Here is a 17,895-nt window from a genome sequence, read left to right as displayed (position 1 = left end):
TTTTAATAGTCACACTGGTTAAAGGCAAGGCTCCAAATTGAAGTTACAGCTTTGCCGCTTACACTGTCTTGGCCATGCTTTTTATCACTCTGTGCCCCAGTTTCTTCATCTAGTAAATCTTATCTCATAAGGTCTGACGATCAACTAAAAAACTTCATGTAAAGCACACGAAACAGTACCTGGCACACAGGAAACTATACTTAGTCAACTAGCAGAGGTGACCTTACGAGCAGTAACGTATAAAGGTTTTAACGTCAAATCCATCAGAGTATCATTCAGATCACTGGCACTACATTCGCGTGTCCTTGGTTCTACAAACAGTAACAGCCTGAGAAGTGAGCACTGAACACCCGATCAGACGGGATCGGAGTCCGCAACCACCACAAGGCGAGGGACCGGCACCCTGATGGCAAGGTAAAAAGGTAAAAACGTTTCGCGATTTTCTAGTGTAACCGCATTCTTGATAGATCATGTTGATGAGTCTTCATAATTGGCTTTATCTGCCTCCCAAATGAAAATCACATGGAGAGTTTCAAAAAGCAAGGATGAGCGTACTGAAACTAGTTTGCTACCTAGATTTTCCTGCTAATGTAGATGCTGAGTCTGTTTTTCTTTCAAACCCAGAGACTCCCCAAAGGACGTTTCTGAAAATGCGCTTTTGTGAGGAGCGATTACAAAGCCCTCTGAAAATCATTCTTCTTTTTTTTAAGTTCCTGGTGTCCTCGTAGTAATTGGTACATTTTCTATTTATTACCAATACTGCTTTTACCTCTATCAACTAGAGTACGGAACATCTTGACATGAGAAAGTGAGCCGATATAAATTCTACTATTACAACTGTACACTTATACTCACTATAAAATTATACCCTTCTCTTGCTATAATGGGGGAATATCGTTTGTATTAAAACAGTAGTAACCATTTTTAGGAAGCAGAAAAGTCACCTGTGCTCATTCTTAGTATGGAGCACAGCTTTCGCAAGACAGAATACTTAATCTCATTAATGCTGCAAATTATCAACTGAATCATTACAAAAATCTCAACTGATAGAGGCAAATTGTTGAACCATATTTTAATGAAGCCTATGAAAGATCTTCATATGTGCTGCCATCCATGAGTTGGTTCTCAAATATTAGTTTGCCGAGAACGGCCAGAGAGTTTTGTAAAAAACCCAGACCCCGGGGCTTGTCAGAGACTATGATTCATAGACTTGGACTGGCTCCTCAGCATATACACATTTTTAACTGGGTGAACCTAATATCCACTGTGTGTACCAAACAGAAAAAATAATTTAGAACATTTACTATTTATAGTTACATTGTCCTTAAAATGCACTTATTATTTTGCTTAAATCACATATTTCCAACTTTATAACATGACAGAAGTAAGACTATTTGATATAAAAAATCCCTTTCTGCTGCTCTAGAGCATGGTTTTCTAAGAAGTGTTTATCGGAATCACCTGCACGGCTTGTTCAAGGTCGCTGGGCCCCAGCCAGCGGGGCTCTAACTCAGTAGGTCTGGGACTGAGTTATGTCCAGTCCCCAGGCAGTGCTGACCCTGCGGATCCGAGGACCACACTCTGAGGGCCACGGTTCTCAAACGGTGATGCTCTGGCTCTCGTTACCCCAGCTGCCTAGGGGCAAAACCTGCTGAGTTTTACAAACGACTACTATTTGGGTTCTGCCCGCCCCACCTTCACCTCAGATTGCTTTAGAATTTGTCCATGGCACAGGGGTTTTGAGCCACGTCCCGGGTGATTCTCATGTGCAAAGTTGAGGGCCGCTGTGTGAAACTGAAATCACGTCTTTGGGTTCTCCGGGACGGAGCCCAAACTGAGCAGGAGTGTGAGTAAAAGGAAGCACTTTTCCTATCAGATTTCTATTTAAATCTGATAAAAAAAAAAGTTTGCATTTTCAACGGGCAGCACAGACATCAGTAAGACTAGAAAAAGCTCAGGATTCAGCCACTGAAGGCGAGTGAATCAGAATTATGCTGTTTTAATAGAAAACGGGCTGTGAAAAGCAGCACGTCTCACCTGCCCCAGGTACCGCAGCTCCCTGAGAGCTTAGAAACAGCCCTCGGGCGTGTTCCCTGGCAGGGCGAGCATCACCAGCAGGCTGCCGCCCGCCCAGAGGCCTCCCCGGTGGGCTCAGGGCAGAAAAATGGAAAACACCGTTCTTTCTGGACGTGTCAGCACGTCCCTTCCTGGGCTGAGGCAGGAAAGCCTGCACAGAGCGAACCTCCTCAGCCAGGTGGTTTTAGGGACGATGACAAATCAGTTGAGCCGCACCTTCACCACGTGTCCCCCTGTAGGAACTTGACGACTAGTGGAGAGTAGGGATTTTCTTTCTCTTTTTCTAATTTTGCCCCAAACTAATAGCCAACTGCTGGGCTGCACCCCCGCAGGCCTGCAAGGCTTGCAGCTGCCCAGCCTCAAAGCTGAAGAAAGAGCTGGAAGACAGAGACAGAGAGGCCATCTTACACGTCTGAAGCAAAAAGGCCCCCGTGGTGTCGGACAGACGGCAAAGCAGGAAACGCCACAAACGCCGCTGGCTGGAGGGGGGAAGCTCCCATTTATAGGGAACTGACATCGGCTGGCTCATCAGTTACCAGGGAAACCAGCAGCGCGGGCAGGGGGCGTAGAGGCGGTTCCTGACCAAGCCTTCTAATTGGGGGTCATCAGTAAGGCCAGCTGGACTGGATAGTCAGGTGAAGGAAGCAGGGTCTGGACGCGCAAGAGCTGGGACGGAGCAAAAGCGAGAGAGCAGCCACTTGAAGGGCTGACCTTGCGCCTAAGGAGGAGCGAGGAGAGTCGAACGCTTCGCTGGGTGTTCAAGGCCATTATCATTCAGTCCCGCCCCTCTTTTTGGAGCAGTGTGGGTCCAATTACACGAGACACCCCAAAGATCCAGCCTTGTCACCGTATTCTCTACTCCATGGGCAGACCTCCCATGTGCCTAGAAACCCTCAGTCCCCACCTGTCAGAATCTAAGTGTCATCAAAGCCGAATGTGAACGACACCTGCTCGGTGAATTTTCCCAGGGCCCCTAACGAGCACTGGATCTCTCTGTGCCCTGGATGACGGAATTGTAACTCGGTTAAGGCCCCTTGTGCGTCGTATCTTCTGTGATTCATTAGTAAGTAGACGTCTGAGCAGGTGACAGGTCTTCACTTTTTATCCGTTTCTTACACGAAACCGACACAGTAAGTGTTTTTAAACAGGAAGAGAACCATAGTAAGATCTCTCGGTGATTGAGGATGTCAGTTCTTCCCTATGAACCTAATTCTTTTAACACTTAGGAAAAGCAAAGTAAAATAAGGGTGCTTTTAGCTGGATGTCCAAAGAGGGAAAATAATTTTTTTAAAAAAAATCTGCTATGGTAGGGTAGGTAGAAAGCTTCTTCTTCTCCTTCTTTTTAAATTTATTTTATTTTATTTTGTCTTTTGTCTTTTTAGGGCCGTACCCGAGGCATATGGAGGTTTCCAGGCTAGGGGTCTAATCAGAGCTGTTGCTGCCAGCCTACACCAGAGCCACAGCAACTCGGGACCTACGCCACAGCTCACGGCAGTGCCAGATCCTCAACCCACTGAGTGAGGCCAGGGATGGAACCCAGGACCTCATGGTTCCCAGTCAGATTCATTTCCGCTGCTCCACAACAGGAACGCCCCCTTCTCCTTTTTCTTTAAACTGTTTTTCTCATCTCTGAAGTGGGAACACAAAGAAGAGATTAAGCTTAGTTGACGCATCAGTTCGGTAAAGAGCCCAATTCCATCGCTGAATAAAATGGACGTGTAATTAATCCACGCTTTCTGGGAAATGTCTAGTTAAGCTGTGCTTATCTCTTTAGTTTTGCCCCTCCTCCTGTAATACTACACTTATGATCTATTTCCTTAATAAAGAAAACTCACTCACGCTTCCACATTAGCAGATGAGGCTGCTCTCATGGGGGACACCTGTGCTTTGGGTTTCCTGCCTGCTGTGCTGAGCACACCCTGCTAGACATGCTGGAGTCCTTGAATTTAAGTTAAAATTAAAACTGCATCGAGATGTTGCAGAGAAAATAACACAGTTAATAAGAAAATAACAGTGGCTGGGAGTCAAAAGACTAATCCTGGTTCTATTTCAACCTCACTGTGTGACCTTGGGTGGCTCATTTCAAGTTTTTGAGTCTGGGCTGACTCATCTATTATGTAATAACATAAATGAATTTTATGTTTTACACTCCAAACATAAAACCCTGCAATTTTTGTGTAGGGTGCAGTCCTGTTAATACACTAGAAGAGAAAGATCAAGTTACAGTCTTAGCAAGATGTCCTATAAATCACTGCATAGACAGGATACACTGTTTAACCACAGCTCAAGAAAGGTCTTCTGGCAGTTCTGGCCAGTTCTGTTTAAATCGAGTAACCTCAAAATAGTCTACTCAGTTTGCTAATTTGTTCATATATTTCGCTAACCCCAACAAAAAGTCTAGTTGGCGTATTAAATATGAATATTTTTCAAATATTAAAACCATGTCTGTTTTTGTTTACTTTTTTTGTATATGTCTGGACCATGTGTCACTATCGCAAAGTAACAAAAATAGACATTTAACCAAGTTTGAAAGAAGGTAACAGTAGGCTATGAAACACTCAATAAAGGTTCAGAACATACAACTCAATAATATCTGAGGCTATCTAGCAGAATGTGAAATTCCCTGTGTGCTGGTCTGTGAGCCACATTTCCAGTCTGACATAAGCCACAGTCAAAACCCAGCCAGGCACGTGAAGGGCGAACAGCTGATGGGGATCAGGCAGGAAACGGAGACCCAAAGAACAAACTCGGAGTACTGAGGGAGCGACTATCCGTCCCAGGCAACTTCCCCAACTATCCTTAGAGCTACCCCTCCTCCTCGTTATCTAAGGGCCGAAGTTACTCTAGAGGGATTTCCAGCATCTTTTGGTTTAGGGCACCCGTGAGACTCGAAGGTTCTATGATCTATGTCTCCAGGCTGCTGACGCTCATTCCTACACAAGTTCAATTTGTGAATAAGACACTTTTTAAAATGAACTGGTGACTTTCATTTAAACCATTTGGAAAAAGTAAACTCATCTGAAAAGCACACGCATGTAACATACATCAAGAATTTCAACAATTTCCATCACACAACATTTACAAGCCAAAAAAAAATGCTCTAAGTCGTGGCGGCTTTACAGATTTTGCTCTTTACTAACTTCTAAGATACAGAGTAGTAAAATTCCTGTCTTTTGTTCCCAAAATAACGGAAAAACAATTCTTATCTGAGCCGTGGTGATAAAGTTGGATGATTCAGGGAATAAAGTGTTGTTGATAACTTATATGCAATGACTTTCTTAGAGCTTCAGTTCAACTCAGTGGGTACTTGCATAACCGATCCAGTGTGAAACATACCAGAACTCCTGGTTAAATTCCGAGCACGCAAGCAGCTCATGAAGTGCAAGGGGGGAGAAGTGCCGAAGGACTTCAGGTGATCAGAATGCCTAGTGTGATCGATCACAGCAGGAAGAAATACACCCACAAATCAGTCTCTCCTTGAAATACTGCAGAGATCGGTTCCCTGATCCCTCCCTAGCCTAGCCAAGGACTTGGCAAGCGTTACTGGTAAAGATTTTTAAATGAATGCATGAATCTTCAGCCAATACAACGATCAGGGGGTCTTGAGTTTCAACAAATACATAGCTTCTCTGACGTTTTCTACCTGCACGCTGATCCCAAGATCAAGAAGCCAGGTCATCCTAAGCTCCATTTATTTAGCTAAGAAAGGAAACGCGTTTAAAGTCTTGTCATGATCTGGTCTCTGTCTCTCTCTCCAGCTCCAGTCACTAGAATAGGTGCCCCAACAGCCTCAGTTCTCTCGGGCCCTCAGAGGCACTGTGCTGTCCCACCCCTGAGCCTTTGCCACCCAGGCTCCGTCTAGATTTCATTTCCTCCCAGTGCTGCCCTCCCTCCTTCCCACCGACCGCGACTGTTAGAGGACCTCTCCCAACATGCCCGTCTCCCTGGTCAGTGCACTTGGTTGCTTCATCTTCTGTCCACTACACTAGGCACATTGGAAGGCAGCTGTCTTGCTTCTGTGTTGCTCACTCATTGTATCGCTTCCACTTGGAACCACACTAGACATGTAGCCAGAGCTCAGTAAACATTTGTTGGATAAATGAGTGAATGAATGACAGAACGTTAGCCTTTTATGAGAATGAAAATGAAATCTTTACTTTGCAGAGCTGCAAGGTCTGTACTAGGTCATAGTTGCAAAGCATGGCAAGGAAACTAGCATAACTATTCTAATAATAATATTACTCTTGTAATAGTATGATAGCATGTATTATTCTAATAATAATAAAATGTATTATTCCCCTGCAACTTCACAGATTACCAAGCAGAACATATAAATAACTCTCAAAATTACTTTCTGGCGTTCCCGTCGTGGCACAGCAGAAACGAATCTGACTAGGAACCATGAGGTTGCAGGTTCGATCCCTGGCCTCGCTCCGTGGGTTAAGGATCTGGCATTGCCATGAGCTGTGGTGTAGGTTGCAGATGTGGCTCGGATTCTGCGTTGCTGTGGCTGTGGTGTGGGCCGGTGGCTACAGCTCCAATTAGACCCCTAGCCTGGGAACCTCCATATGCCACGGGTGTGGCCCTATAACGACAAATGTCAAAAAAAAAAAAAAAACTGCTGAAAAAAAATTGCTTTCTGCAAATTACAATTCCGCTCCTTGAGACATCATTTTATTTTTAACATTTATTTGAATACAAAGATAACTAAGGAACTTTAAAAATAGAATTTCATGCTAACAAGGAAATAGATTTTTAGATCCCACACTTCGTTCTCCCTTTGGTTATAGAAACCCTTTAATGACCATAATAGCCTGCCCGGCAAGCTTTCCAACAGTATATGCTGAATCCATGTACCTAACACTGACTCTTGGCTTTAATTTTTTTTATTAATTTCACAGATTCACACTAGGTAATCCAATTTAAAGCAGCCCTTTGAAATAAAATGGCTTTAAAGATCCAGTTTGTTGCTGTTGTTGTTTTTAGGGCCTCAGGTGCAGCGATATGGAAATTCCCAGGCTAGCGGTCGAATCTGCAGCTGCCAGCCTCCACCACAGCCACAGCAACTTGGGATCCTTAACCCACTGAGCGAGGCCAGGGATGGAACTGGCATCCTCTTAGAAACTCTTCGGGTTAGTTACACTGAGCCACAAGGGGAACTCCCAAAGATCCCGTTTTAAAACTGTCCATGTTTCTGGGTGACTAATCAGAATTGTGATGATTTAAAAAAGTGCCCCGGCTCTTACAAAACATCACCACAAAAGGATGGTGGAAAATTAAAACCTCAGGGTTCATTAGGCGAATCGTATGCTAAGGTTTAATTAAGTGGCCTGACATTACCATGAGCTAATCAGCTGCTTCTCCCAAGCTCCTTTCCCTATAGGGTTGGTAGCATTTACTTCAAACTGAAGAACTCTGAATTCTTCACAGAAACTGAGTTTTTCCAAGAAACAAGTTTCTCTGCTCAGTCAGTAACTACGTTTCCTCTGCATGTGTGTGGTTGGAGCTGCGAGGGGCTGCAACCTGAGGTAATCCTGAATGACCCTTAATTTTCTGCAGCCCACTCCCACTGGCAGCTGTCAGGGAACAAACTGGCCATCCCAGGAGGCTGCTGGGCAGCCATCTAGGAGGACAGGGGAGGCTAGAGCTTTGACCCAGGATCCCCTAGCCACCCTCCACGAGGGTCCCCCCACGTGCACGTGGTCTAATTTCCCCTCAGAACTTCCTCGGTGTAATCCATTCCGTTTGGTTTCTCCGTCTCCCCCCGCCCCCCATCATCTGGACTCAATTTACAAACCCCAAACTGCCCAAGAATTTATGCAGGGCCTTTTCTCGAAGGGACGTGTAAACCAGACAGGACAGAGGCTAGGAGCTGAAGCTCTGCTTTAATCTGCCAGTCGGTCACAGCCACCGAGGGGAGCATGAGTCAGCAAAGGGGACCTCTCCTGGCGCAGTGGCGAAGGGAGAGCCCGCGGGGCAGGAGCTGGCAGGGCGCGCAAGGAGGGCGCGTGCTTGCCGGCGGAGGCTGCGGCGGCCAGACGGGAGGTGGGGGACCTCACCCCGCCTCTCCTGGCGGCCCTGGACCCGCAGGGACCAGCGGGATGATGCGCCAGGCCCTTCACGATCCGCTTCGCTTCCCGCCCCGCTTTCTGGGAGGGTCCAGGCAAGGGACTTTGATGGAGAAAAGTGGCGGGAAACCTGCCTGGGAAACAGATGAGACCTGCGTGAACCGCGCTGGGTCCGGCGGCTGCCAGTCTGACCTCTTCTCGGACCCTGGCAGGCACGTCCCGGCCTCTCGGGTCGCGGGCCCCTCGCCGCAGGAGGACGGTGGCGGAGGTGACCGGCACCTCCTCCCGGATTCGTTCGGCCGCGGGCGCGTGCATGTGCGTCCTCTTCGGCGGGGAAGCCGGCGTCCGGCCGGGCTTGCGGGGGTCGGAGGCCAGAGCGAGCGAGCCGCAGCCGGGCTCGGCGGCCGGCGGCTGGGGAGCACATGCTCGTCCGAGCACGGCCGCCGGGCGGGCTTCCTGCCCCTGGTCCCGCCCGCCCTCGGCTAGCTGGCACCGGCACGTCCGCCCCCTGACCTCCGTCCACCCGCGCCCCCGAGGGGCAGCCTAGCGGCTGAGAACCACCGCAGGCGCGTTCGTCCCTCCGGCCCCCGGGGCCAGAAGCAAACGCGTAACCCAGTGACCCTTTCCAGGGGAAGCAGGGCAGCCAGCCAAGGCCCTGCGCCCCCCGCCCCTCGCTCTTTTCCCGGCGGCGAGGAAGCGGCAGCAGGTAGAGCGCCCCAAGGGAGGCCGGGTGCTGGTGCGGGGCCGGGCGGGTGGGAACACACACCCGCCGGGAGCAGCAGCCCCGCCCCCGCGTCCAGCCCCTTCCCCAGGGACCCTCCGCCAGGGGCGCAGCCTCGCCCAGAAAGGCGGCACGACTGCAGGCCTCCTAAGGGTGGAGGCAATAGCCTCTGGGTCTCCTGACCCCGCAGAGCCCGACGTCCCAGGTTTTGCGGGCGCCCTCTCCCCGCATCCGGCAACCCTGCCCCGCGCCTGTGCCCTGTGGTCCCGGCTGCGCGCACAGAGCCCGGGGGACCGCCGGCGCCCCAGCGGTCCCCAGGCTGGACGCCCGGAGGAGCACGGCGAGGAAACAGGACCTCGGCCAGGGCCCTGAGGGAGGAGAGGGAAGGAGGGCGGGGGCGGCGGGGGCTGGAGCCCGGCCGGCGTCCGAGGCCAGCTCCGGAGGTGCGGGAGCCGCGGCCGCCGGCGGCGGGACCCGAGCCAGCGAGCTTTTCTCCCCAGCCGCAGGCTCCCTTCCGCCAAACCCGGGAGAGCCGCCGGCCGGAGGCTTCCTTTCAAACACGCTGTCTTACAAATTGAGACAGGAGGAGGATGCGGCGGCCGCCCGCCGGCTCCCCAGTCCGGAAAAGTGCCCGGAGCCGGGCGTGTCTCCACGGCTCCGCGGGCCGGGGTGGGAGGGGGCTGGGGTCCCCTGTCCTGGCGGGTGGGCTACTTACGTCCTGGCAGCGAGGGAGACCTGTCCACGCCTTGTCCTGGGGGCTCCTAAATGCATTTGTATGCATCTGTCCGTCGGCGGAGGCTAACGGAAAACAGAAGCCAGCTCCGAGCCGCTAAGGGCGCACGTACTGTCCATGAAAAAGGAAAAAAAAAAATCACATGAAAACCCAGCTCCCAAACCTCCACGAGGAAGGGCGGGCGCTGGGAGGAGGCGAGGAGCCGCACCGGAGGGTAGACAGCTGGGCGGGCTGGCCCCCCGGCTCGGGAACCGACGAGCCGGGCGCTCCCCCGGGAGGCGGCGGGGAGGGGACCTCGGCGGCAGGCGGGGCGCGGGCAGCAGCGGGAGCTCGTCTTCGAGCGCAGCCCGCGGGTTCACTCGTGGTTCAAAGGCGACGCCGTGACTCCGGGGGAGTCCTCGGCTTTGGCCTGGGAGGAGGCGGGGGAGGAGGGGGGGGACGTCCTTGGAGCCACCCGCGCTGGGGCAGTTTCGGACGAGGACACACACCCACTTGGGCGATCTGGTCGGTGCGAGGGGCCGGTGGCAGCGGCAGGCGCTCGGCGTTGAATGCCGCCGGCTGCTTCTCGGGAAGAAGAGGAGCCAGCAAATCCGGCGGGTGTTAGATTTCACCGCTCACTGACTTGCAGTGACGTCACCACACCCAGTGCACACCTCCCCCTCCGCCCCGCACCTCCCCTGCCCCGCGCCCGGCGGGGGCGCCCCGTCCGCGGGCCCCGGGCTGGCCCGCCTGGGGCGCATGCAGCCGCCCGCGCCGCCGATGCTCCGGCTTCCCACGCTGAGCTCCCCGGCAGTCCCAGAGCCTGCAGGGGACTAATCCGTCGGCCAGGTATCCACGCACCGTTCCCTCTCCGTCCTCGGCTGGAGGTTTTCCCGCTCGCGGGTCCCACCCCCTTTCCTGCCCTCTGCACACACGTCTTCTGGACTCACACTCGGCTCCGCGGAGTCCTTGACGCTCCTCCAAGACTTTCGTGCATTTTTTTGCAGCTATGCTTGTGCTTGTCCCTATTAACTGACTGCGGAGGTTCCCATTAATACCTTGCCTCCCCTTCAGTCTTTCCTTTCGGTCTGTCCCCAGCACTACTTTGATTTTCCTCTCCTGTAACCCACGTTTCTGCCTTCTACCCTTCCCCCTCTTAGGACAGACTTGGACGAACGAGGGCTGCATGAGGCACCCAAGCGCATCAACACACCCAGGCCTCACGGATTCCAAACCTTCTCCAACGTTTAACACATTTCTTTGTCGACGTAAGTCCCCATTCTCCCCTCAGCCGTTCATACTGAGCAGTCTGCTTCCAATTGCTGCCAAAAAAAAAAAAAAAATTCAAGTTCTGATTTTTATCTTCCTCATTAACAAGACAGGAAATTCCAGGAAGCCAGGACCTATTATCTTGCTCATCTTCCTATTTTCAGCACCTCAAATACTACCGGCATGTCTGTTTAATGAAGGATCCCCGTACCCCGGCGAATATCATTTCTCCCAGTTTTCCAAGTCTATGCTGCACACCATCCACAGCTAATACCCTTCCACAGGCGGAAAGGCATCTCACGTGACACACACACATTACCAAGGTTAAGGTGGCCACACGAATGAATGGAAATGGTTGGTGTGGCCTCTGAAATCTGAGGGGTTTTTCCTCTAAGAATATAGAATTTAATTCATCTTCCTCTTTCTCAGTTTTTCAACTTTCTATTTTGAAATTTTAGATTGACATAAACGTTGCAAAAAATAAAGAGAATTCCTTTGTACTCTTCATCTGATTTTCTCTGTTGTTAATATCTTAAGTAACCACAGGACAGTTACCAGGAAACTAACACTGATACAAGGCTGTCAACTAATCTCCAGATCTTATCCGATTTCCCAAAAGTCCTTTGTCTTGTCCAGGATCTAGTTGAGGATCCTACACTGAGTTTAGTCAGCTCATTAATTAACAGAGACTAAGTAAGCAGTCACCTCTCCTCAGTCTCCTGCCATCTGTGGCGTTCCTTGTCTTCTTCCATCTTGTAGGATTTTGCCAGTCACTGATGGTCGCTTTGTGGAAGGCCCCTGAATTTGGACTTGCGATGTGTCCTCGTGATTCAGGTGTGTATTTTCAGTTAGGATACCACGGAAGTGATGTGCCCTTCCCAGGGCAGCATATTGGGTATACCTAATGTTGATATATTTTAGAACTAGTGAGGTTAACTCTCACGACTTAGTTAATAGCTACTGGAACTACCTGCCCCACCATTTTTGTAACAAACAGCGACAGCTTTCTAGACTCCTCCTAGAAATCCAGGGCCAAGGGTAGCTATTCAGTCTTAATCTTAAGACTTTCTACAGTAGTCTATTCCTACAGTGTTTCTATTTTCGACTACTAGTCAACTAAACAAAGTCAGTTTGGTTTGGTGGAAAGAATAGATAAGAATTAAGCAGATCTTAAGTAACTCACCCAATTTTTGTCTCCATTTCCCCTTCAATTACTTAAGGATTAAAAATATTTTTTTCTGTATACAATATTGAGTCAATATTCAAATGCTGTATGAAATGGAATTCCATAAAATGCATTTCAGTTTCTCTGAGTATAAGAAGAGAAATTTAGGATTAGCAGAGGCAAACTATTATATACAGGATGGATAAACAACAGGGTCCCACTGTATAGGGCAGGGAACCGTATTCAACATCTTACGATAAACTAATAGAAGAATATGAAAAAGAATATACTTGTACAACTGAGTCACTCTGCTGTACAGCAGAAATGAACATAACAGTTGTACATCAACTACACTTCAAGCACAGTTTAGTTGCAAAGCCCACACACAGAGACTAGCTGCTCCTTTGGGTTCAAGAGCCTTCCTCATGCAGAAGGATCCGGAGGGTAGCATATCCTCCAACAGAGCACCTTTGACGGTGGGAGAGGAGGCGCTTGCCCAGCAAAAAAGAAATAACGTACAGTTTAAATGCTATAGACTTTTGAGGATGGCGGAGTTTGCCATGCATCAGATTAGTCGAGACAGACTCACCCAAGACCATAGGATTTAGCTGAGCCTTGAAGAGTGAAGAGGACTGACCCGGGCGGAGAAGAGAGAGACGGCACGCTTGGTTCTGGAGAGAAGACAGCTAAGGGCCACTGGACAGAGGAAGATGCGTGAATTATGCTCAGGGGGAAGGAGCAGAGGTGTCAACTTGGGTGAGAGGTTTGCGCCTTGGAAGAGATGCTGAGGGCAAGTGATGAAAGTCCCTGAAGGCCGGGATAAGGTTCACGAAGTCACTCCAGTCAACACAGCCGTGTCACCCACTGCACGCCAGGAACTCTTCTAGACGGAATTACATCAGTGTACAAAACGCTTGGAAATGTCCCCCCTCGAGTTTGCATCAGCAATGCGGTCCTGCTGCAAAGCACTGGAAGCTGCCTGGTCACTTGTGACGGAGCCTGATAACATGAGAAAAAAGAACGTGTACATGTGTGTGTGACTGGGTCACCTTGCTGTACAGCAGAAAATTGACAGAACACTGTAAATTAGCTCTAATGGGAAAAAATAAAAATAAATGTAATCTATGGGCAATAGAAAACTAAAGCAGTTTAAACAGAGAAATAATTACGTCCCAAATTTCCATTTTAAAGATTGATTAACCTCAGATACTAAGACTGGAAAGAGAAAGACTGGAGGGCAGCTCAGCGTAAGTGCTGAGACAGCCAAGGACACAAGCCTGCGCTGCCCGCACGGCAGCAGACAACGTGCCACTCAAGGAGCCAGGTCGGAAAGCACACGGCCCGGTATTAAACAGGAGCAGAGGAGCCCAACACAGTAACACGGCCAAGACCGCACATGCTGGCCATGCAGGGGTGTCGTTCTAACTACTTCTATATGTTAATTCATTTTATTCTCTATTGATCCTGTTAAATAGGCAATACTTACTATCCTTCCTATACAGAGGAGGGAATTAAGGCGGGAAAAGATTAAACTGCCTGAGGTTACGAAACTCATAAGCAAGATGGAAACTCAAGCAGACCGACTCTGGCGAAAGCTGATGGTCTCAATAACTCCTTTCCCTTCCGCTTTTCCTTTCTCCTCCCTCCTCTTCTCTTTCTCCATCTCGTTTTCTCTTTCTGCCCTTTTCCCTTCTTTTCAAGAGAAAAGAGTTTCAAGACAAGGGCTGCTGAAATAGAACTCACCCTTCGGCTACAGATCCTTCTAAGGACATAGCACTCAGTACATGAGAAAGGTGGCGTTTCAAAACTCCGTAAATAAGAAGCTCTGCTTTAAAAATAGTGTTGGAGTTCCCGTCATGGCTCAGGGGTTAACGAATCCGACTACGAACCACGAGGTTGCAGGTTCAATCCCTGGCCTTGCTCAGCGGGTTAAGGATCCTGTGTTGTCATGAGCTGTGGTGTAGGTTGCAGACACAGCTCGGAACCCACATTGCTGTGGCTCTGGCGCAGGCCGGTGGCTACAGCCCCGATTCGACCCCTAGCCTGGGAACCTCCATATGCCGCGGGAGCGGCCCAAGAAATAGCAAAAAAAGACAAAAAAAAAAAAAGAAATAAAAAATAAATAAAAATAGTGTTAAGATGGTACTAAAACTACTAGTCTTAAGGTGAAAATAAATTTATGTCCATCTCATAGTGTAAAACCAAAGTGAATTCCAATGCATTAGTGGGTTTATAAAAATATTTAACTCTGTGAAGATTTAGAAGTAATTATATGTCAAAATGTATCTTCCTCAAAGGAGGGAAAGACTCTACATTCATTCATTTAGTTATTTATCAAATATTTATTGGGTAGTGATAGGTTCTGGACACCGTTTAAGGAACTAGGGAGAAAATCATCAGACAGACATGCCTACTCTTGAGGACCTGCAGTCTTTCAGAAAAAGAGAAAGAAGGACGATTTAAAAATTTCAAGTGGTAAAATAAAAAAGAAATACAAATGCCACACAGGATAAATAATGAAGGAACACATGGAAACCTGGGGCAACATGTGCAGCATGTAGCAGGCGATATCTTTTTGCAAATCATTTCATATTGAGATAATTATAGACCTTAAAAGTTATAAGACACAGCGTGAAGACTTTCCAAATACCCTCCCCATGGGTTCCCCACGTGCTAACATTTTCCCACGATGCCTTTGTCAGTCTCCCCCTTTCTCTCTCTCCCCGAGTTGTTTGAGAGTCATTTGCAGATGTTGTGCCCCTTCGCCCCAAACACTTCAGTGTGTCTTTCCTAAAACAGGACACTCTCTTCCATGGCCTCAGTGCAACTGTCAGAATCAGGAGAGCCACGCGGATGCAGTGTTATTCTTGAATCCACAGACTCATGGAAGTTTCACCAATTATCTCCTGACGTTACAGTAGCTCTGCTTTTCTGGCTGCAGTGTCACCTGGTGCATTTCACTGCACTTAGTCTCCTCTATTCCAGAACAGTCTTCCGTCAGGGCGACTGACCCACCTCTATTGACCCAACGTTGCTGCTTTTAGTACTGAAGGTGCCATGTCCTGGGAATGCCAGTCAGTCCCAGAAAATCGGGGATGGCTGGTCACTTCATGACCTTCATACTTTCAGCGAGTTCAAGTCATTTGTTAATAGAATGTCAAGATATTTCTTGAAGATTTCATGAAGATTTCTTATACATCAATAAGAAAGATGAATATAAAAATGTATAAAAATGGGCAAAGAGACTATGCAATCCACATAGGAAGGAATAAAATTAGCCCAAGACATATTAAAATATTTAATGAACTCAATTTGAGAAATGAAAGTTAACTAAGCTCTTATTTATTTATTTGTCTTTTGTCCTTTTAGGGCTGCACCTGTGGCATATGGAGGTTCCCAGGCTAGGGGTCTAATTGGAGCTGTAGCTGCTGGCCTACACCACAGCCACAGCCACAGCATCACTGGATTGGAGCCGCGTCTGCCACGTACACCACAGCTCATGGCAACACCGGATCCTTAACCCACTGAGAGAGGTCAGGGATTGAACCCACAACCTCATGGTTCCTAGTTGGATTCATTTCTGCTGCGCCATGACGGGAACTCCCAAAGCTCTTATTTTTTAAAAATAGCAAATGACAAAATTTTTTAACAAAAGTATAAAATCCAGTGTTGATGAAGGTGAAGTTTTATTATTTATTTTTTCTTTTCTTTCTTTTTTTTTTTTTTTTTTTTTTTTTTGTCTTTTTAGGCTCGCACCTGTGGCATGTGGAGGTTCCCAGGCTAGGGGTCAAGTCGGAGCTGTAGCCGCCGGCCTATACCACAGCCACAGCAGCATGGGATCCAAGCCATGTCTGTTTCCTACACCACAGCTCATGGCAACGATGGATCCTTAACCCACTGAGCAAGGCCAGGGATCGAACCTTCATCCTCATGGATCCTAGTCAGATTCGCTTCCACTGAATCACCACAGGAACTCTGAAGGTAGTTTTATACCAGCTGGAGGAGCATAAATTAGGAAATTTGCCCATATGGATTAAGAACCATATTTTTTAATCAAAGATTTTGATTCTAGGAATACGTCCTGGAATGATAATAATAATCAGAAGTATTCACCCATGATGACACATGCATAAGGGTGAGCATCGCAATATTATTCTATTTCTAAACAAGCAAATTACGGTATATTCATATAATGTAATGCTACACAACAATGAAAAACAATGCTTTGAAATATATTTCCTAATGTAGAAAATTTTTTTTCTTTTTTCTTTTTTAATCTTTTCCAGGACCGCACCCAAGGCATATGGAGGTTCCCAGGCTAGGGGTTGAATCGGAGCTGTAGCCGCCGGCCTGCGCCAGAGCCACAGCAGCGCAGGATCTGAGCCGCGTCTGCGACCTACACCACAGCTCACGGCAACGCCAGAACCTTGACCCACTGAACAAGGCCAGGGATCGAACCTGCAACCTCATGATTCCTAGTCAGATTCGTTAACCACTGCGCCACCACGGGAACTCCTAACATAGAAAATTCTTAAAGCATTTCAAGTGAAAAAAAACACAGTGAGAAAATATATACAATATATATGGGTGTATATAGTGTGTATTATGTATTCTGGAATAAAGACTGAAGGGAAAGACAACAAAATATTAATAGTAGCATAAATACTTCTGGGTGGTGAAATTACTGATGATGAATTAAATGTTATTCTTTCTTTTTTATTTTTGTTTTTATTTTTTTACAATAAGCATGTATTACTTCCATAAATCAAAACAAAGAAAACTAATAGAAGTTTCCGCATTGAGGGAGATGGTTGGATGGGGCTCCTGAGGCATATGAGGATGGTTGAAAATAACTAACGTTGGAGCATGTGCTAGGGAAGGAACAAACAGAATAGAAGGATTAGGCTGGGTTTGCATGGCTAAAGGAAGGTATACCCACAGTTGAGCTGGACTCGAGGACAACCCAACAGGTACCTGCACACCTCATGCCAGGAGGAAACGCTGCACTTTATTTAGCTTTTGTTTTTAGGCCACACTGGCGGTGCACGTGGAAGTTCCCGGGTCAGGGACGGAACCGGCACCACAGCAGCGACCCAAGCTGCTGCAATGACAGCACCAGTTCCTTACCCCACCTCACTGCAAGAGAACTCCAGAAACGCTACATTTTAAATGCAACGTTGCAAGTTCGTCTTCAAAAACCAAGCGCAGGGATGGGGGCGCGGGGGGCGGCCTCTACTGCAGGGTTTCTAGGAGGGCAGAATTTGCAGAATTTGATTGAAATTATAAAATCACAGGTTTGCATGCCTCTATCCAGAAAGAAACTTAGTGTTCTTAAAATTCAAGACTTCTAAGACCAATTTTGCACTCACTGAATCTTAATTTGCTCAGCATCATGTGGTACAAGGGGAAAGATTACTGATGGAAAGGACAGCCTGAATGCAAGTGGACTGCAGAGGACCACGGAAAGATCCGGTTAGGTCCGCGGAAAGATCCGGTGAGGTGCAATAGGTGCACAGTAATTGGCAAATATTTGCTTGGCTATCTATGGAATCTGATTTAACAGATAAGTTAGGAGTGAAGAGGCTGCAGTAAGAACATAAGTAGAGACAAACCGGAAGGCAGGGCAAAGCGCACGCTTCTCCTTCAGACCGCGTCGGAGTGAAGCTGTCGCCTGGACGTATTAAAGGGTCAAACAGAATGTCCTTCTCTCAGGTTTCCTGGTATCTTTGGCCCTTTTACAGTAAGGTTGGTTTTCCCCATTTGAAATCGGTACTACAACTTCCCCACAATTCACGCCGTACATTTAGTGTATTTTACAGGAATACTCCCCGGAAGGCTGCAGACTCTAAGAGCAAACCTCATCTGGAGAAACCAGCGAGGCAGT

The 17,895-nt window shown here is 48.1% G+C and overlaps 1 protein-coding gene across 27 annotated transcripts in view; it reads right to left on the bottom strand.

The window, feature by feature from the left end:
- The window catches only part of COL24A1 (collagen type XXIV alpha 1 chain), a 330,869-nt gene extending 320,688 nt beyond the window's left edge, over positions 1–10,181 (bottom strand). For 13 of the 27 annotated variants that reach the window (XR_014844919.1, XM_085024182.1, XM_085024192.1 and 10 more), the window contains exons 1-2: positions 10,087–10,181; positions 9,581–9,709 (exon numbers count right to left, since the gene is read on the bottom strand). Coding sequence is in view for 15 of the 27 variants with exons in the window: in XM_085024165.1 (XP_084880291.1) it covers positions 9,581–9,636 (56 nt within the window). In the remaining 12 variants the exon portion in view is untranslated. Of the gene's footprint in view, positions 1–8,278; positions 9,195–9,580 lie in introns of those variants that run through there. The other 14 variants (XR_014844921.1, XM_085024183.1, XM_085024188.1 and 11 more) reach the window with 6 other exon arrangements.
- Positions 10,182–17,895: the final 7,714 nt, after the last annotated feature.

This window comes from Sus scrofa, chromosome 4 (genome assembly GCF_054392235.1).
Source record: "Sus scrofa isolate SSC_HxYL_T2T_F1_AM1 chromosome 4, Sscrofa_HxYL_maternal_Yorkshire_Landrace_v2.0, whole genome shotgun sequence".
In the NCBI taxonomy this organism is placed as follows: Eukaryota; Metazoa; Chordata; class Mammalia; order Artiodactyla; family Suidae; genus Sus; species Sus scrofa.
The sequence above is the reverse complement of the archived record's forward strand: the minus strand, read 5'-3'. Positions and strand labels throughout refer to the sequence as shown.